The 25,713-nt window shown below is 50.5% G+C and overlaps 2 protein-coding genes across 2 annotated transcripts in view; one reads left to right on the plus strand and one right to left on the minus strand.

Moving 5' to 3' along the window:
- Positions 1–16,871, plus strand: part of ITGA11 (integrin subunit alpha 11) — a 35,631-nt gene extending 18,760 nt beyond the window's left edge. The window contains exons 16-30 of the mRNA XM_058847252.1: positions 538–704; positions 2,011–2,153; positions 3,786–3,896; positions 4,343–4,428; positions 5,451–5,652; positions 7,662–7,760; positions 9,188–9,264; positions 10,297–10,386; positions 11,745–11,835; positions 11,937–12,050; positions 13,071–13,157; positions 13,598–13,708; positions 14,522–14,617; positions 15,458–15,571; positions 15,799–16,871. Coding sequence (XP_058703235.1) covers positions 538–704; positions 2,011–2,153; positions 3,786–3,896; positions 4,343–4,428; positions 5,451–5,652; positions 7,662–7,760; positions 9,188–9,264; positions 10,297–10,386; positions 11,745–11,835; positions 11,937–12,050; positions 13,071–13,157; positions 13,598–13,708; positions 14,522–14,617; positions 15,458–15,571; positions 15,799–15,870 — 1,660 coding nt within the window. The 3' untranslated portion in view covers positions 15,871–16,871. The remainder of the gene's footprint in view (positions 1–537; positions 705–2,010; positions 2,154–3,785; positions 3,897–4,342; positions 4,429–5,450; positions 5,653–7,661; positions 7,761–9,187; positions 9,265–10,296; positions 10,387–11,744; positions 11,836–11,936; positions 12,051–13,070; positions 13,158–13,597; positions 13,709–14,521; positions 14,618–15,457; positions 15,572–15,798) is intronic.
- A 3,402-nt stretch (positions 16,872–20,273) lies between these two features.
- FEM1B (fem-1 homolog B) lies at positions 20,274–25,483 on the minus strand. The gene is made up of 2 exons (XM_058846900.1): positions 25,071–25,483; positions 20,274–22,617 (listed from the first exon to the last, which is right to left on the minus strand). The coding sequence occupies exons 1-2, from the start codon at positions 25,316–25,318 to the stop codon at positions 20,982–20,984; spliced, it is 1,884 nt and encodes a 627-aa protein (XP_058702883.1). The 5' UTR covers positions 25,319–25,483; the 3' UTR covers positions 20,274–20,981.
- Positions 25,484–25,713: the final 230 nt, after the last annotated feature.

Genomic DNA, 25,713 nt, shown 5'->3' on the forward strand with positions numbered 1-25,713 from the left:
GAGGGAAAAAGAGTGAAAAGGAGGGAAAAAAGAGGGAAAAAAAGAGGGAAAAATAGGAAAAAGAGGGAAAAGAAGATAAAAGGAGGGGAAAAGAAGGAAAAAGAAGGGAAAAAGAAGGGAAGAGGAGGGGAAAAGAAGGAAAAAGATGGAAAAGGAGGGAAAAGGAGGGAAAAATAGGGAAAAGAGGGAAAAAGAGGGAAAAGAAGATAAAAGGAGGGGAAAGGAAGGAAAAATAAGGGAAAAAGGAGGGAAAAGGAGGGAAAAGAGGAGAAAAGAAGGAAAAAGAGGGAAAAGGATGGAAAAGGAGGAAAAAAGGTGGGAAAAGGAGAGAAAAAGAGGGAAAAATAGGAAAAATAAGGAAAAGGAGGGAAAAGGAGGGAAAAGAAGATAAAAGGAGGGGAAAAGAAGGAAAAAGAAGGGAAAAAGGAGGGAAAAGGAGGGAAAAGGTGGGAAAAGGAGGGAAAAAGAAGGAGAAAGAGGGAAAAAGGCAAACCTGGATCTGTGGGAGACTCCAGGATGTCCCATCCCTGTCCCCAGGTCCCGCAGCGTGGTCCGGATCAACGCCAGCCTCCGCTTCGAGCCCTCCAAGATCAACATCTTCACCAAGGACTGCAAGCGCAACGGGAAGGAGGCCACGTGCATGAGAGCCTTCGTCTGCTTTACCGCCCTCTTCCTCTCCGCTCACTTCCAGACCGCCAGCGTGGGTAAGGACGGAATTCCCGTTCCTGCCCCAATTTTTGGGATGGGAACCACCCAAACTAAGCTTGGAGGAGCTCACGCGTCCATCTGGCGCTTCCGAGGCGAAGTCCCACCTCATCCCTCACCTGTTCCCTGGGCTGGGCTCTCCTGGGATTCGCCATTCTGCGCTCCGTGTGACGGGAATGTCGCCACGGCGGGACGGGAGCGCCCAGCCCGCGTTCCGCAGGGCTCCTCCATCCCGGGATCATCCGTCTGGGACACATCTGCCGGCCAGATGTGCGTTTTCCGCAATATCCCAGGGAATCCGCGGAGCTGGCCGGCTCTCCCGTTGAACCCTTGGACGGTGCCGTGACCCCGAGTCCCCCCGGCGGATTCCCGGGAGGCAGCGATAGCGGCAAACACCGTCCAAGGGAAAACGGGATCCAAAGGAAAAACAGGATCCAAAGGAAAAACAGGATCCAAAGGAAAAACAGGATCCAAAGCCAAAGGAAAAACTCCCATGGCCCCGAGCGAGAGTTTTGTTTTGTGCTGACAAATCCAGGGTTTTTCTCCCTGCTGCTCTCCCTGTGGGATAAAATCAGAGTGGGATTTCTTTGTTTATTTGATTTTATCTTCATTTCCACGTGGAAGATTCGGCCCCTCTGCTCTGAAGCCAGGCTGGGAGAGCTGAGAGTGTCCAGCCAGGAAAAGGGAAAAATCCAGGGAATCCTCAGAGCCCTTCCCAGGCCTGAAGGGGCTACAGGAGAGGGATTTGGGACAAGGGATGAAGGGACAGGACACACGGAGTGGCTTTAAGCTGAAGGGGGATGGATGGGATATTGGGAATTGTTCCCTGGGAGGGTGGGGAGGGGCTGGGATGGAATTCCAGAGCAGCTGTGGCTGCCCCTGGATCCCTGGAATGTCCAAGGCCAGGCTGGAGCAGCCTGGGACAGTGGGAGGAATCCCTGCCTCTGGAATGGGATGGGATTTAAGGTCCTTCCCAACCCAAACCAGTCCGAGGCTCTCCAAAATCCCTGCTTGGCTGGGAATCTCCAGCTTCTCTCCAACAGCAGCACAGGAAGAGAAATCTCTCAAAAAATCATCCAGGTGAGGGGTGGGCTCTGATTCCTCCAGAGCAGCACGGGGCATTAATTAATTAATAATAATAATTAATATTGACAGGCAAAGAATCCCACGCCCACGCAGATTTCACACGGCCCCTCGCAATAATCCGTTCCTAAAACTCCTCATTTTTCCCGGAGCTGCCGGGGGTTTCCCTGGATTTCCTGCTCCTTGCCCGGGGTTTGGGGTGAGCTGGCCGTGTCCTTGCAGGGCTCAGGTACAACGCCACCGTCGACGAGCGCCGCTACTCGCCCCGGGCCCACCTGGACGACGGCGCCGAGCGGGCGGCGCCGAGGGCGCTGGAGCTGCCGGCGGGGCTGGAGCGCTGCCACAGCCTCCCCTTCCACGTCCTGGTGAGTGTGGAAGGAGGCTGGGAATGAGCCTCCTCTTTCCCCTGGAGTCCTGCATCCCCCTGGATTCCTTCATCCCTTTGGATTCATCCATCCCGCTGGATTCCTCCATCCCCCTGGAAGCCTCCATCCCCCTCCATTCCTCCATCTCCCTGGATTCTTCCATCTCCCTGGATTCCTCCATCCCCCTGGATTCCTCCATCCCCCTCAATTCCTTCATCCCCCTCAATTCCTCCATCCCCCTGGATTCCTCCATCTCCCTGGATTCCTCCATGTCCCTGCATTCCTCCATCCCTCTGGATTCCTTCATCCCCCTCAATTCCTCCATCCCCCTGGATTCCCTCTTCTCCCTGCATTCCTCCATCTCCCTCGATTCCTCCATCCCCCTGGATTCCTCCATCTCCCTGGAATCCTCCATCCCCCTCAATTCCTCCATCCCCCTGCATTCATCCATCCCCCTGGATTCCTCCATCCCCCTCAATTCCTTCATCCCGCTGGATTCCTCCATCTCCCTGCATTCCTCCATCCCCCTGGATTCCTCCATCCCCCTGGATTCATCCATCCCCCTCAATTCATCCATCCCCCTGGATTCCTCCATCCCCCTGGATTCCTCCATCCCCCTGGATTCCTCCATCTCCCTGCATTCCTCCATCTCCCTCGATTCCTCCATGTCCCTGCATTCCTCCATCCCCCTGGATTCCTCCATCCCCCTGGATTCCTCCATCTCCCTGGATTCCTCCATCCCCCTCAATTCCTCCATCCCCCTGGATTCCTCCATCCCCCTCAATTCCTCCATCCCCCTGGATTCCTCCATCCCCCTGGATTCCTCCCCGCTGGTTTGATGCAGTCAGGGATGGAGCTTCCAGCACGCGACAGCTGCCGGCTCCCCAAGCGGTGACATCACCGCAGCTTCCACGAGCTCCGTGTCCTCGGGGAGCTCCTCATCCCAGCTTCCTGCTCCAAAATTCCTGGGTTTTTTTCCCATGGGGATGGAGCATCCCCACGCCAGGCCCTGGCGGTGTCCCCCTGTCCCAGCCCGGGGTTCGGAGCTGGTGGACCCCTCGCTCGCAGGGAACGGCTGATGCACAAACCTGGCCAAAGCCAAACATTCCCAGGGAATGAGGAGAATCTCATGGAAGCCAGGCAGGCTCCAGCTGCCAGACTGGCCCGGCCCCAAGCCCCGGCCTGAACTGCCGTGAACTTTTGGGAAATTTGAGGCTGGAGCTGGAGCTGGAGCTGGTGATTTAGCCCAAAAACCATCTCCCTTCAGAGCATCCCTCTGCACCCCGGCACAGGAGGAGCTCCTGGGGGCTTCCAGAGGGCAGGGTTAGCTGGGATTCCGGCAGGGAATTCCTGGCTGGGATGGAATTCCCAGAGGAGCCATGGCTGGCCCCTGGAAATGTCCAAATCCAGGTTGGATGAAGCTCGGAGCAACCTTGGAGCATGGGATGTGTTTTGTAGTTACATCCCAGCCCTGGCTGGGGACTGCAGGACAGATCTGGGGCCTTGGAGGGACACCTGAGGTGTCCTGGGCTCCTCTCTGACCTTCTCCTTGTGCCACAGGACAGATCTGGGGCCTTGGAGGGACACCTGAGGTGTCCTGGGCTCCTCTCTGACCTTCTCCTTGTGCCACAGGACACGGCGGATTACGTGAAGCCGGTGATGTTCTCCATCGACTACGAGCTGGAGCACACCGAGCACGGCCCCATGCTGGAGGATGGGTGGCCCACCTCGCTCAGGGTCTCTGTAGGTAGCAGCTGCCACCTCCCTGGTGACACCTCCCCAGTGACACCTCCCTGGTGACACCTCCCTGGTGACACCTCCCTGGTGACACCTCCTAAAGTTCCTCCTGAAGTTCCTCCTCCCAAATACCACCTCCCAAAGTTCCACCTCCTAAAGTTCCACCTTCCAGGTGCCACCTCCCTGGTGCCACCTCCTAAAGTGTCACATCCCAGGTGGCACCTCCCAAGTTCCTCCTCCCAAAGTTCCTCCTCCCAAAGTTCCTCCTCCCAGGTGCCACATCCCAAAGTGCCACCTCCTAAAGTTCCACCTCCCCAAGTGTCACGTCCCAGGTGACACCTCCTAAAGTTCCTCCTCCCAAAGTTCCTCCTCCCAGGTGCCACCTCCCAGGGCACCAGGGCAGATTTCTCTCCGGGGCCATTGTCACCGCGCTGCTCTCGTTGTCCCCTCAGGTCCCCTTCTGGAACGGCTGCAATGAGGACGAGCACTGTGTCCCAGATCTGGTGCTGGATGCCAGGAGTGACATTCCCAGTGCCACGTGAGTTGGGGACCCGGAGCATCCTCCAGGAGTGTCACCAGCTGGGGGCAGGCTCCAAACTCCCGCCCCGATCCTCATTCCGTAAATTCGGGCTGGATGGATTCCTTCATCCAGCATCACCACCAGGTTCATCCCAGCCCTCCATGAGGCGCCCCTTGGAGCTTCTGAGCCTCTCCCCGCTCCCTGTCTGGAAGGAATCCGTGGTTTTTCGGGGAATTTGGTGCCATGGTGATGAGTTCCAGGGATACAAATCAGGAAATAACAGGGAATTAACTGCAAGGCTGGCATGACCCACCTGGCAATTACGGGCTTGACTCATGGAAAAAATTCCACGCTGCAGCTCCGTGGTTAAAGAGCTATTAAAGGTTATCCCTGAATCCACAGGAGCCGCTGAAGCCCCTCTGAAACTGGGCTGGGAGAGCTGGGAATGTTCACCTGGAGAAGGGAAGGATCCAGGGAGAGCTGGGAATGTTCCCCTGGAGAAGGGAAGGATCCAGGGAGAGCTGGGAATGTTCCCCTGGAGAAGGGAAGGATCCAGGGAGAGCTGGGAATGTTCCCCTGGAGAAGGGAAGGATCCAGGGAGAGCTCAGAGCCCCTTGCAGGGCCTGAAGGGGCTCCAGGAGAGCTGGAGATTTGGGATAAGGGATGGAGGGACAGGACACAGGGAATGAAGGAGGGATGGGTGGGATATTGGGAAGGGATTGTTCCCTGGGAGGGTGGGGAGGGGCTGGGATGGAATTCCCAGAGTGTGGAAGTGTCCAAGGCCAGGTTGGACGAGGCTTGGAGCCACCTTTGCTGCTGGCACGGGATCTGCTTTTTCCCTACATCCCAGCTGTCCCGAGCATTCCTAACAATTCCCAATAACGTCTGAGAAAGCGTCGCAGCGATGGCCAAAAAGCCCCAAATTAGGGACGACGGGAGGAATCCGTAATTCCTCTCTCAGCACAGCAGGGCAGAGGGAGAGCAGGGATTTCCACGCACCATCCACGCCGGTAAAATCCCGGGAATTCCCCTTCTTGCAGGGAATTCTGCCGGAGGGCGCTGCGGAGGGGCGACTGCTCGGCCTTCAGCCTCTCCTTCGACGCCTCCGTCTTCATCATCGAGAGCAGCAGGAGAAGGGTGGCTGTGGAAGCCACGCTGGAAAACCGCGGGGAAAACGCCTACAGCACCGTCCTCAACATCTCCTTCTCCAGGAACCTGCAGTTCGCCAGCTTGATCCCCAAGGTGAGCTCCCAGAGCGGGAGAGCCGGGATTTTCCAGAGGTGCTGCTGATCCCGGCTGGATGGGAAAGCTGCAGCCTAAAGCAGAGCCCAAATCCGTCTCCATCCCTCATAAATCCGAGCTGTTTATGGGCTCCGTTTCGCAGCGCTTCCAGCTCTTTGTTTTGGAAATACAAAAAAGGTTTGAGTTTTAAGAGCCCCGAGCGAAGGTCAAACACAGAGGAAATGATTTCCCTCTATTTTTCTCCTGCAGTTGTTTAAAAATATTCCCTGAGCACGGCCAAGTTCCCGTCAGGAGTGAATTTTTGCAGCTGAGAAATAACTCCTGGAAGCAGGAGCTGATCATGGGCATGTGGCCACAGCTCAGCGGCGAGCCGGGCGATGCCACCTCTCCGTGGCCTTCCCTGGATCATCCCCAAGTGTCCCAGAAATGTCACTCCCCCACCCAGTCCATCCTGGAGCGACTCCTCCCTGCTCCCAGCGAGGTTTGGGAATGTGCTGATGCTGCTGAGCCTTCCCTCACCCCCCCATGACTTCATCCCAGCCCGCAGATCCCGGCTCCGTTGTTTTTCTCCGAGCCGTGCCAAGGGAAAATTGTGGGGCTGGCTGCCCACAAAAGAAGAAAAATGCATTTTTTGGAGATTATTCTGAACAAAGTGAGGGGAGCAGGGAAAATCCCTGGGATGGTGGGGAACAGAAAGCAGCGGCTGCAGGGAATATTTACAGCTGCTCATGGAGGAGTCGCGGATAACGGGCTCCTGGCTGTCCCTCCCTACAAAGGAGCATCTTGTGGTTGGTTGGTTTTGGTTGTTGGTTGGTTTTGGTTGTTGGTTTCGGTTGTTGGTTGGTTTTGGTTGTTGGTTTCGGTTGTTGTTTGGTTTTGGTTGTTGGTTTCGGTTGTTGGTTGGTTTTGGTTGTTGGTTGGTTTCAGTTGTTGGTTTCGGTTGTTGGTTTCAGTTGTTGGTTGGTTTTGGTTGTTGGTTTCGGTTGTTGGTTGGTTTCAGTTGTTGGTTGGTTTCGGTTGTTGGTTTCGGTTGTTGTTGGTTTCAGTTGTTGGTTGGTTTCGGTTGTTGGTTTCGGTTGTTGGTTTCGGTTGTTGGTTGGTTTTGGTTGTTGGTTGGTTTTGGTTGTTGTTGGTTTCGGTTGTTGGTTTCGGTTGTTGGTTGGTTTCGGTTGTTGGTTTCGGTTGTTATTGGTTTTGGTTGTTGGTTTCGGTTGTTGTTGGTTTCGGTTGTTGGTTTTGGTTGTTGGTTGGTTTTGGTTGTTGGTTTCAGTTGTTGTTGGTTTCAGTTGTTGGTTGGTTTCAGTTGTTGGTTGGTTTCAGTTGTTGGTTGGTTTCAGTTGTTGGTTGTCGATTGGTTCGTTGGTCATTGGCTGGTTGGTTTTTGGTTGGCTGACCATTGATTGGCCATAGATTGATCATTGGCTGGCCATTAGTTGGCCATTGATTGGTCATTAGTTTGCCACAGATTGGTCATTGATTGGCCATTGATTGACCATTGGCTGGCCATTGATTGGTCATTAGCTGGCCATTGATTGGTCATTGGCTGGTCATTAATTGGCCATTGATTGGTCATTGATTGGTCATTAGTTGGCTATTGATTGGTCATTAGTTGGCCATAGATTGGTCATTGATTGGCCAATGGCCATTGATTGGTCATTAGTTGGTCATTGATTGGTCATTAGTTAGTCATTGATTGGTCATTAGTTGGCTATTGATTGGTCATTAGTTGGCCATAGATTGGTTATTGATTGGCCAATGGCCATTGATTGGTCATTAGTTGGTCATTGATTGGTCATTAGTTGGTCATTGATTGGTCATTCGTTGGCCATTGATTGGCCATTTGTTGGTCATTGATTGGCCATTGTCTGGCCATTGTCTGGCCATTGATTGGTTGGTTGTTCCCCCAAAGCCAAGGCCCACTTTGAGCCCCTCAGCCATTCCCAGTTTCCCGAAGCGCCGGCTCCCGGGGCTCATTCCCGGTGTCCCGGACTCTCCGTGTCCCGTTTCAGGACGACACCGACATCAACATCGACTGCGCCGGTGACGACCGCCACCCCAGCAGGAGGGTGTGCAACGTCAGCTACCCCTTCTTCCGAGCCAAGGCCAAGGTAGGACATTCCCGACTTCCGTGGACATTCTGAGGTCACATCTGGCACATCTGGGCAGCCCTGAACGGGATTTTAAAGATCAACTTTTGGGTTCTTCCCTTCTGGAGTTTGAAAGGAATCCTAGGGAATGGGATGGTTGGGAAAAACCATCGTAGGATGGTTGGGATCCTGCCCTGGTGGCCCAAAATCCAGCCCAGCTCCTCCAGGTGACGGAATTTGCCTCCAATCCTTTGGAAAAATTTAATGTTGGCTTCAAACCACGGATGAGAACTTCCCTGAGCTCATTCCCTGCAGGATGAGGCTCCTTCCCTGCCTGGGGGGTTTTCCTTGCCCGTTTGGAGTCAGCCCAAGCCCCCCTGGGTGGTGCCATCCTCCAAAACGCTGTTCCTGGTATTTGGGATCAGCCCAAATCCGGTGAGAACCATTTTTATAATCCATAAACCCTCGGGAAACAAATCAAATCCAGGGATAAAGTGGGGGAAGGAAAAGCAGGGAGCTGCAGCCTCTCAGGATCCGTGGGGAATTCCACAGACCAACACAAGCAAGATCTGGAGAGAAAATCTACCCAGCTCCTGCATCCATCTGAAATTTTTCCATGCTGATGATGGATTTTCAAGGCCTGGGGGGTTCTCCTTGCTCTGAGGCCCCTCTGGATCCCGTTTGGAGCCAGTCCAAGCCCTCCTGGGTGGGGATCAGCCCAGCTGATTGTTTTTATAAGCTGTAAATCTTTGGGAAACGTTAAATTCAGGGTTAAATTGGGAAAGGAATAGCGTGGAGATCCACTCAGGATCCGCACGGAATCCCACCTGCCGCCCGCAGGAAAAGGGACCAACACAAGCCAGGCCTGGAGATAAAATCTCCCCGTCTCCCGTATCCGCCTGAAACCTTCCCTTGATTATGATGGATGAGCCTCGGGCACCAGGCTCGGCTTTCAGGCTCCCAAAAACCCCGTGGGATGCCTGTGGCTGCAGGAGGAGCCGGCTCCCCATGACCGACGGGGCCGGGAATGCATCCCTGGGCCGTCAGGTAGCGCCGCTCCTGCCAAGACAAAGACAGGCTGGAAATAAACGGAATTTTGGCTCCGGAGCCGCGGGAGCTTTAATATTCCAGTCAGCTGTGCCGGCCCAGACGGTTTGAGGTCACGGCAGATGTGACATTTATCATTTATCCCGTTTTATTGCTGCTGGCTCTCTCCGGCTGCCTCCCCTTCCCGCCGATCCCGGGCCTCCGGAGGGATCTGATTCCAAAGGGAGCCGCTCCCGTGGCAGGGGATGGGAGAATTCCTGCCAATCCTCCCTGCCTGGAGAGGCTCTGCTCGGTCCCGGTGGGATCGGGAATTGCGTCTCCCGCAGGGTCAGCACTCGGGATTTTATTCCCTGGGATGCTTTTCTCGATGTTTTCCCCGATGTTTTCCCCCTTCTCCGCAGGTCGCTTTCCGCCTGGATTTTGAGTTCAGCAAGTTGGTGTTCCTGCAGAGCATGGAGCTCTACATGGTGGCCAGCAGGTCTGGGGATGCTTTCTCCCTCTGGAATCAGGGAATCATGGAATGCTTTGGGCTGGAAAAAAAGCCCAGCCGGTCCCACCCTTCCCACATCCGATCCCAGGGTGTCCAACCTCGGACACTTCCAGGGATCCCGCGGCAGCCACAGCTTCTCCGGGCACCCCGGGATGCTTCCCTTCCTCCAGAGCCAGAGGTTTTCCATGGAAAAACCCCATGGAGACGCCGTTGCTGTGGGTTATCCCAAACCTGGATATTTTTGTTTATCTGGGGATTTACATCCATGATTTTTCCGTGCCTGAGGAAGCTGCCACTGCAAATATTTCCTGGGAAAAATATCTCCTAATAATTTTGCGAAGTTCTCCTTCCTCCCCATTCCTGCACAGGCCAGGATTTCCCAAAGGGAAATGCAGGAAAATCCTGAAAAGAAAGGGAAAATCCTATAGGGAAAGGGGAAAATCCTACAAAGGGGAAAATCCTGCAAAGAAAGGAGAAATCCTAAAAAGAAAGGGGAAAATCCTACAAAGGGAAAAATCCTACAAAGAAAGGGGAAAACCCAGCAAGAAAGGGGAAATCCTATAAGGAATGGGGAAAATCCTACAAAGAAAGGGAAAATCTTGTAAGGAAAGGGGAAAATCCTACAAAGAAAGGGGAAAATCCTGCAAAGAAAGGGAAAATCCTACAAAGAAAGGGGAAAACCCTACAAAGAAAGGCAAAATTAAATCAGCCTAATATTTATTAAATTTTTGATAAATAATTTAATTAATTTAATAAATTGTTAATGCTAATTAATTAATTATTTTAAAAAAAAATCCCCAATTATCAGAGCAGAGAATTCCCTGCCCCGCTTTTCCCAGGAGCGCCACCTCCTCCAAAACCTTCATAAAAATCCCAGGAATAAAATCCCGCTTTGGACTAAAAAGCAAAAAAAAAAAGGAAAAAAAGGGGTTTTTTTTGGCATTCCCAAAAAAAACCAACCCCAGAATTCCCGTTGGGATTTGTCTCCTGGCTGAGCCCCGGGCGCTGCTGCCGTTGCAGTGACAGCGAGGAGAAGGAAAACACCAAGGAGGACAACGTCGCCCACCTCAACCTCCAGCTCAAGTACGAGGCCGACCTGCTCTTCACCAGGTGAGGGATTTGGGATGGGAAACCATTCCCAGGAATTCAGGGATTGGGAAAAACCCCCTTGGGCCTCCAAACCGAGGATTTGGGGGATTTATGGAAAAAACAGGAGCCACGAAGTGAGGGCTTGGTATAAAATTCCCGAGCCGTGAGGAGCTGGATTCTCCCGATGTTTTAAAGGTATAAATTTTGTTGAAGAGGTGTGAGGGTGAGTTTTTATGGGAAAAAAAAAAGGGAATTCTTGGAGGGAATAATGGCCATAGCAGGTGTTCCGGTGTCTGGGCCAGCAGCCATCCCACAAAACCATGGGAGGGGAGCTCAGCTGCGGGATGAGCACGGAATCATTGGGAATTCAAGTCTGGAAAAGCCAGGGATGAAGGCAGAGATAATTTAGGAAGCTGCTGATGGGAAAATCAGGGATCCCAGAGCACATTCCCTGGCGCTGCTTGCTGGAATTTTTAGGGGATTTTTCAGCCCTTCAGTCATTTTATATTTTTTTTCCCCCCTCAGACACCACGGATAAAATTCCTTTAATATTTAGGATTTATGGGGAGTGAGGGGATTCTCTGGTTTGGAACAAAGGGAAAAGTTGGAGGGGAAAAAAAACCACAAAAAAATATGGAATTTGGGAATTTTGGAGTGAAAAAGGAGGGAGAGGATTTTAAGGAATGTGGGGGTTTGGGGCCATGGCAGGTGCTCCCGAATGGGTTCCCACAGGATATTCCTGGCGCTTTTCCCGCCTCTCCAGCTGCAGAGCAGGGATTGATTTACCTCCTGTGACATCCAAACCTCAGCCAGGGCCTGCGATGGCTCTGCTGCTCGAAAGAGGGGAAAAAATCCTGCAAAGAAAGGGAAAATCCTACCAAGAATGGGAAAATATTGCAAAGAATGGGAAAATATTGAAAAGAAAGGGAAAATCTTACAAAGAAAGGGAAAATCCTACAAGGAAAAGGGAAAATCCTATAAAGAAAGGGAAAATATTGCAAAGAAAGGGGAAAATCCTACAAAGAAAGGGAAAATCCTATAAAGAAAGGGAAAATCCTACAAAGAATGGGAAAATATTGCAAAGAAAGGGAAAATCCTGCAAAGAAAGGGAAAATCCTATAAAGAAAGGGAAAATCCTACCAAAAAAAAGGGAAAATCCTATAAAGAAAGGGAAAATATTGCAAAGAAAGGGGGAATCCTACAAAAAAAAGGGGAAACTCTGCAAAAAAATAAAAGGGAAAAATCCTATAAAAAAAGGGAAAATACTATAAAAAAAGGGGAAATACTATAAAAAAAGGGAAAATCCTATAAAAAAAGGGAAAATCCTACAAAGAAAGGGGAAAATCCTACAAATCCCTCTGTTGCCACTTGTCCCACAGGACATCGAGCCTGGACTATTTTGAGATCAGATCCAACAATTCCCTGGATCCATCCAACCCCATGGGGCCCCCCTTCCACTGCACCTTCACGGTGAGCAGGAATCGCATCCCTGGGATCTCCTGGATTTGGGATCTGCCCCGGGAGATCCCCATCCCGCGATCCCGACACGTCCCTGCGCTCTTCCCCGGCAGCTGCAGAACCTGGGATTCTTCCCGGTGCAAGGCTTGACCCTGAAGATCACCGTGCCCGTGGCCACCCGGGCGGGCAACCGGCTCCTGCTGCCCACGGAATTCCGGGCGGATCAGGTAGGACAGGATCCCGGTTTAGGGTGGGATTCCAGCCTGGTTTAGGGTGGGATTCCAGCCCGGTTTAAGATGGAATTCCAGCCTGGTTTAGGGTGGGATTCCAGCTTCATTTAGGATGGGATTCCAGCCCGGTTTAGGATGGGTTTCCAGCCTGGTTTAGGATGGGATTCCAGCCTGGTTTAGGGTGGGATTCCAGCCCGGTTTAGGGTGGGATTCCAGCCTGGTTTAGGGTGGGATTCCAGCCTGGTTTAGGGTGGGATTCCAGCCTGGTTTAGGGTGGGATTCCAGCCTGGTTTAGGATGGGATTCCAGCCTGATTTAGGGTGGGATTCCATCCCAGTTTAGGATGGGATTCCAGCCCAGTTTAGGATGGGATTCCAGCCTGGTTTAAGATGGGATTCCAGCCCGGTTTAGGATGGGATTCCAGCTTCATTTAGGATGGGATTCCAGCCTGGTTTAAGATGGAATTCCAGCCTGGTTTAGGGTGGGATTCCAGCTTCATTTAGGATGGGTTTCCAGCCTGGTTTAGGATGGGATTCCAGCTTCATTTAGGATGGGATTCCAGCCCAGTTTAGGATGGAATTCCAGCCCGGTTTAGGATGGAATTCCAGCTTCATTTAGGATGGGATTCCAGCCTGATTTAGGGTGGGATTCCAGCCCGGTTTAGGATGGGATTCCAGCCTGGTTTAGGATGGGATTCCAGCCCGGTTTAGGATGGGATTCCAGCCTGGTTTAGGATGGGATTCCAGCTTCATTTAGGATGGAATTCCAGCTTCATTTAGGATGGGTTTCCAGCCTGGTTTAGGATGGGATTCCAGCCCGGTTTAGGATGGAATTCCAGCCCAGTTTAGGATGGAATTCCAGCCCTCCAGCCACATCCCACAGCGAGCCAAACTCAATCCCAGCTCCAGCAAATCCTGGGGGGTTCTGAGGACCCCCAATTCCATCGGGATGCGAGCACAGGGAAGCCACTACCCCGATCCCCGTGTCCATGCTGGAATTCCATCGGCTTCTCCCACAGGAAAACACCACCTGCCACATCTGGGGGAACACCACCGACTACCGGAGAACCCCGGCGGAGGAGGACCTGTCCCGCACCCCACACCTGGTACCTCCACGGGGCTGATCCCGCCCCCAGGATACCCCAAAAACAGGGAAAAACCCGGAACAGGGATGGCCCACGGATAAAAACTCCAGATGTTGGAATTTTCAGGAGATTTTTAAGCCCTTTGGTCGATCCCTTTTTCCTCTCAGCCAAATAAATCCCGTCGACACTCGGGATTTGCGGGGAGGGAAGGGATTTTCCAGCTCACAGAGATCGGGATCGTTTTTTTCCCAAGTGAAAACTGGGAGGGAAAGAACAGCACAAAACCCAGTGGGACTGGGAAGCTCGGGGTGAAAAAGGGGGAGGAAATTTGAAGACTGTGAGGATTTGGCCACACAGGAGGACGGAGACGGGGGATTTCCCTCCCTCGGTGCTTGCCAGGGATGAATCCCGGTGGGATTTTCCCTCCTTTTCCAGCCACGATCCCACATTTCCTTTTGCAGAACCACAGCAACTCGGACGTGGTTTCCATCGACTGCGAGGTGAAACTGGCCCCCAACGAGGAGCTGAACTTGCACTTGCGTGGAAATCTCTGGCTGAAGTCTCTGAAAGCAGTGAGTGCTCCAGAGAAAACGTGGATTCCCGGGAAAAATCCCCCAAAAAGAACATTTACACCCCAAAAGTTTGGGATTTTTCCCATCCCCAGGGAAGCCCAGGAGTGCACGGGGTGATTTTCGCTCCCACGGCCTCTCCCCCTATGGGACTGTGCACCCACAGCTCCTCGCCGTGGATTATTTCATTCCATCATTAATTAATTCATGCAGATTTAATTAACCTAAAACCTCCTTTTTGCCATCATTCCGCCCCGCTCCTTGCCTGCCCCGCATCCTCCTCTCCCAAATGGAATCCCTCTGGATTGGTTGATCCGTGGGGATGGATCCCGCTGGGAACAGGGGCTCCTGTTCCTGCTTCCTCCTCTCCCAAATGGAATCCCTCTGGATCGGTTGATCCATGGGGATGGATCCCGTTGGGAATGGGGGTTCCTGTTCCTGCATCCTCCTCTCCCAAACAGAATCCCTCTGGATTGGTTGATCCGTGGGGATGGGATGGATCCCGCTGGGAATGGGGGCTCCTGTTCCCGCATCCTCCTCTCCCAAAGGGAATCCCTCTGGATCGGTTGATCCGTGGGGATGGATCCCGTTGGGAATGGGGGCTCCTGTTCCTGCATCCTCCTCTCCCAAAGGGAATCCCTCTGGATCGGTTGATCCGTGGGGATGGATCTCGTTGGGAATGGGGGCTCCTGTTCCTGCATCCTCCTCTCCCAAAGGGAATCCCTCTGGATCGGTTGATCCGTGGGGATGGATCCCGTTGGGAATGGGGGCTCCTGTTCCACGTGGGATGAGCTGATCCCAGCCCTCTCCGTGCAGCTGAAGTTCAAGGCACTGAAGCTCACCACCAACGCCGCGCTCCAGCGGCGCTTCCAGAGCCCCGTGGTTTTCCGGGAGGAGGATCCCAGCCGCCAGGTGAGCCCCGGGACACGGATTCATCCCAGAATTTTGGTGTAGGAGTCTAGAAATGCAGGGACATTTCTCTGTCTATATAATTCTTTAAAAAATACATCAATCATATATAATACTGATAAAAAGGCTTCCAAATATCCCTGAGCAAGCCAGAGTTTGTAAGAAATTAAACAGAAAGTAGAAAAATGTTTCTTTTAACACAGAGGTGAAAGTATAGATTTTAAGAGGGTTCCACACGTGGAGTAAAGATGGAGGAAAAAAGGTGTAGCTTTTAATCCTTCTTCTCCCTTCTTCTCCATGCTTCTGCAGTTTTTAGAAGCACAAAGAATGATTGGTTTAGAGTTAGACACACTTTTAATTACGTGAGTAGATATAGAAAACTTATTTGTTGAGATATAATAACAATTCACGTGTCTGTAGTTAATAGGATAAAAGTCAGTATAAAGGTGAAAAGATGGCGTGGTTCAGGGACATTTTGTATCATCAGAATGAGATGAGCCAGGCTGTGGTGATTTAAGGTTGTGCAGTCTGGATAGACCTGCCAAGTTTTGTAAGGATCCTGCAACAAACACGAGAAACCAGAATCCAATGAACCCGGGGGTTTTCTTTGAAAACTGCGAGACTGCCACACCCTGATCCCGCTGGGAAAATCCCTGTGGATGGAGGGACACAGGTGTGGAGGAGCTCGCTCAGAGCCGAGCTCTGGAATCTCCGGATTTCCGGGAAAAGCGAGCCGGATCCTCGGCGCAGCATTCCCGAAGGAAGGAAGGGGTGCTCGGCATTCCCGCTCTCCCCTTCTCCCGCCGTTCCTGCCTGGAATCCTCAGCGCTTTCTCTCCTGCAGATCACGTTTGAGATCTCCAAGCCTGAGGAATGGCAGATTCCCATCTGGATCATCCTCGGGAGCACCCTGGGAGGTCTCCTGCTCCTGGCCCTGCTCGTCCTGGCGCTCTGGAAGGTGAGCAGCGCTCAGGCCGCGCATTTTGGGGGAATTCTGGAGATCCCCAGGCGTGAGGAACCCTCTGGATCCGTGTCCGCCGCTCCTCGGAGCCACCAAGAATCCCAAAATCTCCTCCAAAACCCCTTTTTTTCCTGTATAAACGACATCCAGGACCAACTTCCAGCTGATTTCCCATCCAGAGCTCCCGGAATAACGGCGGGATTTTGTTTCTCCTTTTCCCACAGCTCGGGTTCTTCAAGAGCGGGAGCCGCCGGCGAGCGGCGGAGCGGGAGCAGAATTCCCAAGGGATGGAGTGACTCTGCCGGGGCCAGGAGCCCCCGCCCAGCTCCCGAGATTCCCGGGATCCCCAGGGATTTGGGGGCTGAGCTCGGCTTTGCAGCAGGAGGAGAGGACGCCCCTTGTGGGACAGCACTTAAAAGCCATAAAAAAACCCCTCAAACCAACTGAAATTCCCCAAAAAAAAATCTCCTGGGAGGAGCTTCCAACTGGAATTCTATAAAAAAAACACTCAAAGCAACCAAACATTCCCCAAAAAAATCTCCTTGGAGGAGCTTCCAGCTGGGATTCCATAAAAAACCCCTCAAAACAACCAAACATTCCCAAAAAAATCTCCTTGGAGATGCTTCCAACTGGGATTCCATAAAAAACACCTCAAATCAACCAAAAATTCCCAAAAAAATCTCCTGGGAGATGCTTCGAATTGGGATTCCGTAAAAAAAACCCTCAAAGCAACCAAAAATTCCCAAAAAATTATCCTGGGAGATGCTTCCAAGCGGGATTCCATAAAAACCCCCTCAAACCAACCAAACATTCCCAAAAAATCTCCTTGGAGATGCTTCCAACTGGAATTCCATTTAAAAAACACTCAAACCAACTGAAAACTCCTAAAAATTCGCCTGGGGGATGCTTCCAATTGGGATTCCATAAAAAAAACCCCTCAAACCAACCGAAAATTCCCAAAAAATTCTCCTGGGAGCTGCTTCCAAGCGGGATTTCTCCAGGGTGGCAGCAGCGGGGACGAGGGGACACCGACGTGAGGGGTCCCTGATGCGGGGCTGGAAAACTCCTTAAAATTTAATGATAATATCCCAAAAAAACCCCCATGGATTGCTCCTTCCCGCGGCAATCCCCGGCTCTGCTGGCCACGGCTCTCAAACTGCCCCTTCGTTAAGCGGAGTAATTAAGCGGAGGCGTTAATTAGTCTGAATGCACTGAACGAAAAATCTCGTGATTTCAAGCACCTTAAACGCCAAATCTCCAGCTGTACATAATTCTTCTGGAAATGGAAAGGAAAGGAGGAAAAAGAAAAATAAAATAATAAAAATCATGGGGAAAAAAAAATTAAATTTTTAAATTATTTTTTTTAAAAAAAAAATTAGAATTTTTAATAATTAATAAATTTTAAATTTTTTAAAAATAATTTTTCAATTTTTTCTTTTAATTCTTAATTTTTTTAAAAAATAATTTTTAAATAATTAATAAAAAATCTTTTAAAAATTTTTAATAATTTTTCAATTTTTTCTTTAAATTTTTAAATATTTTTTTAAATTTAAATTTTTAATAATTAATAAAAAGATATTTTTAAATTTTTAAATCATTTTTCAATTTTTTAAAATTTTAAATAATTTTTTAAATTTAAATTTTTAAATAATTAATAAAAAAATCTTTTTAAATTTTTTAATCATTTTTCAATTTTTTCTTTAAATTTTTAAATAATTTTTTGTTTAAATTTTTAAAAATTAATAAAAAATCTTTTTAAATTTTTTAATCATTTTTCAATCTTTTCTTTAAATTTTTTAATGCTTTTTTAAATTTAAATTTTTAATTAATAAAAAAATCTTTTAAAATGTTTTAATCATTTTTCAATTTTTTCTTTAAATTTTTAAACACTTTTTTTAAAAATTTAAATTTTTAATAATAAATTTTTTTTTACACATTTCAAAATAATGTTTAATTTTTTTTTTTTTTTTAATTTAAATAATTTTTTTAATTGAAAATCTTTTTAAAAAAATTAATTAGCAAAGCAGTTTGATGAGTTTTGTCCCAGCAGAGCAGTTCGGGGGAGCCCACCTGTATCATACCTGTACATAGCTGGTGCCATGGAAATCATGGAATTTTGAGGGCGGGAATACGCCCTCGGCATAGCGGAATTATTTATGCTAATATTAATTTTATGGAGAAGAGGGAAGCGGATGGTTCCGGACGCGGGATGAGGTTCGGGAAATACTTTTCCTGGTATTTTTTAAGGATTAAAAATACGGTATTTTAAAAATTCCCGGTGTCTGTTCCCTTTTTCCCGGGATCGGGGTGGGGGAGGATGGATCCTGGAATTTTTCCATCGTTTCTTTCATGGGATGCGAGGTTTTCCCGGGTTTTTTGAAAGGGATGAGTCGAGCGGAGCCTTTGGGAGACCCAAACTTTGCATAAAACGGGATTAAAAAATATTCCCAGATGAGATTTTCCATCCTCACCTGGAGCGGGAATTCTGCCTTTCCCAGTTTTTGGTGGATTGGGAGCTCCGGGGTGCAAGGATTCCCCGGAGAGCCCAAATCCCGGGATTCCCATCCAAGGATGAGCTGGGGATCCCTGAGCTCAGCCCACGGGATCCTGCCCTCATTCCCTCCCACATTCCCAGGATTTGGACCACGGAGGGAAACAGGCGGAGACCAGCCAGGAACGGGTGGCATCCTTCAGGATTTCTTAAATAAATATAAATATAAATATAAATATGAATATAAATATAAATATGAATATAAATATAAATATAAATATAAATATAAATATAAATATAATTTTCCAAATATAATTATATATATTATATATATATCACTATATATATTATATGTATTATACAATTATAATTTTCTATATATTTATATATAAATTTATATATTTTATACCTATAAATATATACTTATATATATATTTTAATTATATATAATTTTATTTATGTAAATATAGAATATATAGAAATATTTTACCTAATATGTAATACATAAATATAACCATATATATTTATATATTTTTTGCTTAGATTTTATATATGCACATACATATTTTAATATATTTAGATATTATTATGTGCATATATGTATATATTATATATTGTATAGCACATAGTGTATACAATATACAATATACAATATACTATATAATATATATTATATATAATATATAATGTATAATGTATAATGTATAATATATATCTGATGTGTATTATAAAATATATCTATAATTTATATTTTATATACATGTATGTATATACATACATGTATAATAAATATGTGTATTTTCTATTACTCATATCTATATATGTATAAAAATATATATTACATATATATTTATCTCTTTATTACATATAAATATTATATAAATTTATTATCTATTTTTTTATATATGTAAATATATTATCTATATATGTATATATATCTATACATACATATCTATATATCCATATATATCTATATATCTATATATAATCTATATATCTATATACAGATATATATAGATCTATATAGATATATATCTATATATAAATAAAAAAATATGTATGATAGATCTATTTTATAAATATAAAATATATTTTTATATATAAATACAGAATATATATAAATATAAAATATATATTATATATAAATAGAAAAAATATATAAATATAAAATATATATTTTATGTAAATAGAAAATATATATAAATATAAAATATATATTTAAACTGCCAGGAATTTCCTTGCTCCTTTGGACTCCTCAGCGAAATGCCACCTTCCACCATCCCAGGCTGCTCCAACCTTTCCTTGGACAACCCCAGGGATTCCAGAGATCCCAGAAAACCGAACCCAGATCCCAAGACTTTTCCCTCCAAGGCACACAAACCCCGTGACAAAAACAAAAACAACCCAGGAACCCCAAACTAATTCCACATTCAATGTTTATTTCTTTGTCGTACAAATAGAAACGCGTGCCCCCAAACCTCGCCTCAAAATTCCACCTGGATCGTTGTATTTCTGTAAAAACAAAACCAAACAAAAACCAAAAAGAAAAAACAAAACCCAAAATTCACGGAACATTCGTTCATCCTGACGGTTCCAAAGGAACGGAGGCTCCGCCAGCCTCGTCCCAACATTTCCCCGTCGGAGCATCCGCCGCTTCTCCCAAAGTTCTCCGGCCACGACGCTCCCGTACAATCGCTCGCTCATCAAGAGCTGGATGAAGAGGAGAATTATTGACTTCATCGTAAAAATCAAGTTTTTAACAAGAGATTCGTTAATTTCTTTTTTTTTTTTTTATTTTATTCCCCCCATACCCAAAGGAGTAAAAAGCCATGAAAAAAAAAATCCTCGAGTCCGATTCGGGGCAGGCACAGATTCCATCGCTTCTCGGAAAATCCGGGTTCAAGGAAGACTCTCTTTGGCGGCAGACGGCTCCGTTGGGAAGATTCGGAATCCACGAGTGCAGCCGGACAGACTTTGAGCCAAACAAACAAACAAAAGAAACAACAAAAAAACAACAAAAAAGGTGCGTGTTGAGCGTCGAAACGACGGAGAAAAACCCGAGTTAAAAGCGGTTTTGAAATGTTGGGACGCACACAAACACAAATTCCCTACCCAGTTCCTAGGGATCCATGCATGATGTTTGGATAGGAGCGACGGAATTGCGGAAAAAGAAACGATGATTCCGGTTTTTTGCGGTCGGCACCCAAGTTTGTTACTTTTTTTTTTTTTTGGTTTTTGGGGTTTATTTTTTTATTTTTGTTGTCCGTAGGTGATTCAAAACTTACTGGAGCAGCAGGAATCGAGAGCTCGCTAAGGGAATTCAACCCCTGGGAGCTGAATTTCCACCTGGATTTCCTGACAGAGCATCCCTCGCGTCTGCAGCTGTTGAGAATCGCGGCTCAAAAGGGAATTTTGGATGGAAACGGGGATTTTAAAACGTTACCGACGTCCTCAGCGCCGGCTGAAAGGCGTGAAAGCGCGGCGAGGTACGAGAGAACCCTCACCCGACCGCCGCAGAATTCCCGGGTTTTCTTCTCCCGCCTCACGGCCAGGAGTTGGAAATCCCATCTCGGGAATCGCGCCGGGCGCCAAAACGTCCGGCGGGATTCACCTGGGGGATTCTTCTCCTGTTGTTCAGAAAACAAAAGAGCTAACGAAGGGATTCCTTTAATTAAAATAAAATAAAATAAAAAGAAAGGGATCAAAATCTCAACCAGAGGTTCAGCCAGAGGACAACGACGTGGCGTTTCCTGCCCCCACCCCTCCACCACCTCCACCCGAGAACTGAGGCCGCAGACGGAATCCAGAGGAACCCAAAACCAAAGGGATGGAGAAAAAGGATTTCATGGACACGGGGTGTGTTCTGCTGTCTGCTGTCGTCCCGGGATAGCACCACCACGAAAGGTCGGAGGCGGCCTAGTGGAACTGGACAAACTCCTCCAGAGTTCTGGGGATCTGGTTTTGGTAGCTGATGTTGTAGATCCGCACGGCGCGGGCAGCCAGGCACTTGAGACTCAGCTTCATTTGAGTTTTAAGGAGGATTTCCGACACCCCGGTGGTGCTTTTATCCAGAGGGGTTTTCTTCTGCTTGTTGGTCATGTCCGTGTGGGCGCCGGCCTCCACCAGGCTGATGATGATGGAGTGCAACGTCAAGAAGTCGCTGATGGGCCGGTGGTACTGCACGATGATGTGCAGAGGGCTGTTCCCCTCGTTGTCCACGGCGTTGACGTCGGCGCCGCAGTCCAGCAGGAGCTTGGTGACCAGGGCGTTGGGGAAGCTGCAGACGTCGTTGGTGTGGAAGTCGTCCACGGGCGTGCCCGAGTTGACGGCGTGGTGCAGCAGGCTGGAGCCGTCGCGCGTGCGCGGGTCCAGGTGGATCAGGTTGTAGATCTGCTTGTTGATGCGGGACTGCTCCTCCTCGCTGCACTGCGTCTTGGTGGAGATGCACACCAGGTAGAGGAAGGTGAAGATGTTGCACTCGTAGTTGTCCGTGGCCGTGTGGATGTCGGCGTCCGGGGTGGTTTTGATGCGCGCCATGCCCTGCTCGATCTCCAGCACGCTGCAGCGCAGGACGCTCTCGATGTCCTTGGCCTTCACGGGCTCGTTCAGGTGGATCATCTGCGAGAAGACCTGAGCGAACCTCAGCAGGTCCTTGTGGGTGTTCCTGTTGCCTTTCTGCCGCAGGTGCAGCGCGTGGAGCCACAGCTTGATGCACTGCTCGAACTCCATGTTGTCGGCGTAGACGGCGCCCCGGTAAATGATGGGGTGGGAGACGTCGATATTGTCCGAGCCCAGGATTCTCTCCCGCACTATCAGGCCTTCCATGTGAAGGGCGTCTCTGTCCTGCCTAATGGACTCTAATTCCTGAGGGGTCCTGCATTCCGACCTGTTTCCGTACGCCTCGATCTGGGGGAGCACCTCCTTCTCGATGACGTTCTCGCTGTCGCGGTACCTCTCCAGCATGGCCAAATATAAATAGTGGTAAGTCTTCAAGATGTCGTAGTTCTCCCTGTCGTTGGCAAACGAGGCCCCCAGCAGCTCCAGAGCTTCGATCCTGCTCCTCCTGTCGCAGTCGGCGTGCGCCAGCAGCAGCTCCACCACGTCGGCCTTGCAGCTCTCGGCGGCCACTTTGAGCGGCGTCATGCCGTGCCCGTTGACCATCATGGCCGCCTTCCACTTGACCAGCTCCCTGACGATCTCCAGGTGGCCGGCCTCGGCGGCGAAGTGCAGCGCGGTGGCCCCGCAGTGGGCCTTGGCGTTGGGGTCGGCGTGCTGCTCCAGGAGGTAGCGCACCACGTCCGTGTGGCCCTTGTAGGCCGCGATCATCAGGCAGGTGTTGTCGTACTTGTTGGCGATGCTGATGTTGGCGTTGTTCTCCACCAGGTACTTGACGATGTCCAGCCGGCCATCGAAGCAGGCCGCCCGCAGCGGCGTCGAGTTGGTCACCGTGGTGTGGTTGACGTTGGCGCCGTGGCTCACCAGCAGCTTGACCACCTCGAAGTGGCCGGCCCCGGCCGCGCACCAGAGCGCGGTGGCCCCGTCGATGACGAAGCTGGGAACGGGAAGATGGGGACAGGGAATTAGGTTGACGCTCTTCCGAAAGCTTCCCGCACCCAGCCATCGACAGGGATTTCACAGCCAGCCCTGGATTTCCAGGAACTCAGGGAGCGCACGGAGCGTTGGAAGTCGGAGCTCTGAAGGGACCAAAAGGGGTTTGGCCACCTCCAAGATCCCACTTACAAAACTCCAGCCTGGGTTTAGAGAGGTCTGGGAAGAAGAGCTCTAAAATGATCCTTTTGGTGCCACCGAGTGACACATTCCAGACCAAGAGAAACCTTCAAATGGATATTTTGACACAAAAAACCCCCCGGATTTAAACACCAGCAACAGCCCTGGCTTCAGAATTTCTCCTCACTTCCCCTTTCCCCTCTCCCCGAGCTGCGGATCGAGGTCCCGCGCCCTGAACCATCCCAGCAACCTGGTGACAACAGAAGGAACCTCGGGAAGAAAATAAAAAGCTGAAAAAGCAGAAGTTGTGAGCTGGGCTGTTCCACAGATCCGCGTGGCCCTGCAGATAACGGGGAAATGAGGGGACACATCCCTTTTTTTAAGCTGTTTTCATTCCCTTAACCCCACGGGTAAAATAAAGGATTTGTCTTTGCCTTTCCCGTGTTTTTGAAGGATTTAAATGAAGAAACAAACGGGCAGGATTCACACACACCCCCCAAGGCACGTCCCAAACACACAGGAGGGAGAAATATTTCCAAACAGCCACGTTCCCCAAAGTTAAAATCTCCTTAAGATCAGAATTTCACTTTCATTTTCAATTTTTAATCATTTGGTGAAGCCCTCGTAGCTCCACAGCGACTGTTTGTAAATCCAACACTTCCAGAGGCTCTTTAAAATCCCGGAGAGAATTCCCAGTGGGAAGTTCCTGATTTTGGCTGCAATCCCATGAAAATATTTCTGTCTGGAAGCAGGAGAGGCGGGAGGGGGGATTTTTTTTCCAACTCGAGGGGATTTTTTTTGGTGTTTCGGGGTTCCAAGTGGGAAGCCCAGAGGAGAGGAGCTGCTGAGCCACCTTATCCGACAATCCTCGGGAATCACGTGGGCTCTGCTCCTCTCTGTGCCTCCGACAGCTCCTCCTTCCATCCGTGCCAGGCACAGCCTCTGGAAAACATCCCCACCCCAGCCAGGCACAAACCCAGCTGTCGGTCAGGAGGCCCTTCCTCCAGGAATTCTCACCCCAGGAATTCTCAACCCGCTTTCAAACAGGGGGGAAAAAACCCCAAAAACCCCAAAGAGCAGGAAGGGAAAGGGAAGGAATTAAAATCCAACCGCACAGGGAAGTGGTTTGTGAAAACTGAGTCACCTGCAGAGGCAAAAACATCCCAGAAAGGGCACTCTGGCTCAGCAGAGGCTCCCTGGGCTGTGAATATTGTCCTGTCCACATGGGGAATTCCTAAATGGAAAATTTATGGCTCGGAAAGCATCAGGTGGGACCCAAAACCCACGTGGTGTTTAGGTGGGGATGTCGTGAATTCATCCCCAAGCCTGGCAGCCTCCCCTCTGGGCCTGGGAAAACGGGAGAGCAGATCCAACTTCCCAAAAATATCCTGGAAATGTTTTCAAACAAATCCTGGAAGCTCTGCAGAGGGCAGGGAAGTGATCACAGATGGCAGGACAGCCTTGGAAGGGACCCATGAGGGTCATCAAATCCCAGAATAATCTGGGTCAGAAGGGACCCACGAGGGCCATCAAATCCCAGAACGCTGAGCTGGACGGGGCCTACCAGGGCCACCAGGTCATGGAACAGCCTGAGGTGGGACCACGAGGACACCGAGTGACAAAAAACTGAGCTGAGAACCACCAAGACACAGAATAATCAGAGCTGGGACCGCAAGGACCACCACTCACAGAATCCTGAAGTTATCCACAAGGTCCACCAGGACACGGAACAGCCTGAGCTGAAGAGAGCCACAAGCACCATCAGGTCACAAAACCCTGAGCTACAAGGACCCTGCAAGGGCCACCAGATCATGGAACAGCCTGAGGTGGGACCAGAAGGGCCAGCAGATCATGGAACAGCCTGAGGTGGGACCACAAGGACCAGCAGATCATGGGATAACCTGAGCTGGGACCACCAGGTCACAGAACACCCTGAGGTGGGACCACAAGGGCCAGCAGATCATGGGATAACCTGAGCTGGGACCAGCAGATCATGGAACAGCCTGAGGTGGAAGGGCCCACAGGGCCATCAAGTGCCATCATCCCGAGCTGGACAGGCCCACAAGCCCCACCGAGAACATTCCCAATCAACAAGAACCCACAACCACCACCAAACCACAGAACCCAGAGCTGCAAGAACCCCTCGATCACCACCAGCTCCGGGCACGCTCAGCTCCGGAGCCAGCCCCAGCAGGGCCCAGCACCGTGCGAGCTGCCGGGGCCCCACCAGGCCCTGCCGGCCGCGCTGTCCCTCAGCCCGGGCCGGGCCCCACGTACCCGTCGAAGCGGACGGTGCCGGTTTGCTGCGTGTGGACGCGGTAATGCTCCAGCAGCAGCCGCACCACCTTGGCGTGCCCGTTGCGGGCGGCGATGATGAGCGGCGTGGAGCGCTGCCCTCCGTGCTGGCTCACGTAGCCCAGCAGGTATTTGATGTCGCTCTCGGAGCGGTTCAGCAGCAGCGCGGCCAAGGTGAGCACGCGGCCCTCGCTGGCCGCTTTGTACACGTACCCCGCCAGCCCCTCCATGGCCGCCGCCTCCGCCTCCGCGCGGCCCCGCCGCCCGCAACGGCCCCGCTCGGGCCGGCCCGGCTCTGCCCCGGCCCGCTCCGTCCTGCCGCGGAGCCCCGCGGGGCGCACATGCGGCCGCCCCGGGGCTCGCAGCCCCCCGCGCCGCGCCGGCCCCGGCCCCAGCCCCGGCCCCAGCCCCGGCCCCGGCCCCGGCCCCGGCGGCAGCGCAGCCCCGGCCCCGCAGCCAAGGCGCGGCCCCCCCCGCCCGGAGCGCGGGCCCGGCCGGCACCGCCGCGCTCCGCCCCGGAACCGCCGCGCCCGCCCGCCCGCACAGCGGGGCCGCCCGGCAACAGCGGCCGAGCCAGCCCGTTCCGGGAGCACGGGCGGCGGGCGGGGAAAGCGCTGCAGAGAGC

This window comes from Poecile atricapillus, chromosome 11, assembly GCF_030490865.1.
Source record: "Poecile atricapillus isolate bPoeAtr1 chromosome 11, bPoeAtr1.hap1, whole genome shotgun sequence".
Taxonomy (NCBI): domain Eukaryota; kingdom Metazoa; phylum Chordata; class Aves; order Passeriformes; family Paridae; genus Poecile; species Poecile atricapillus.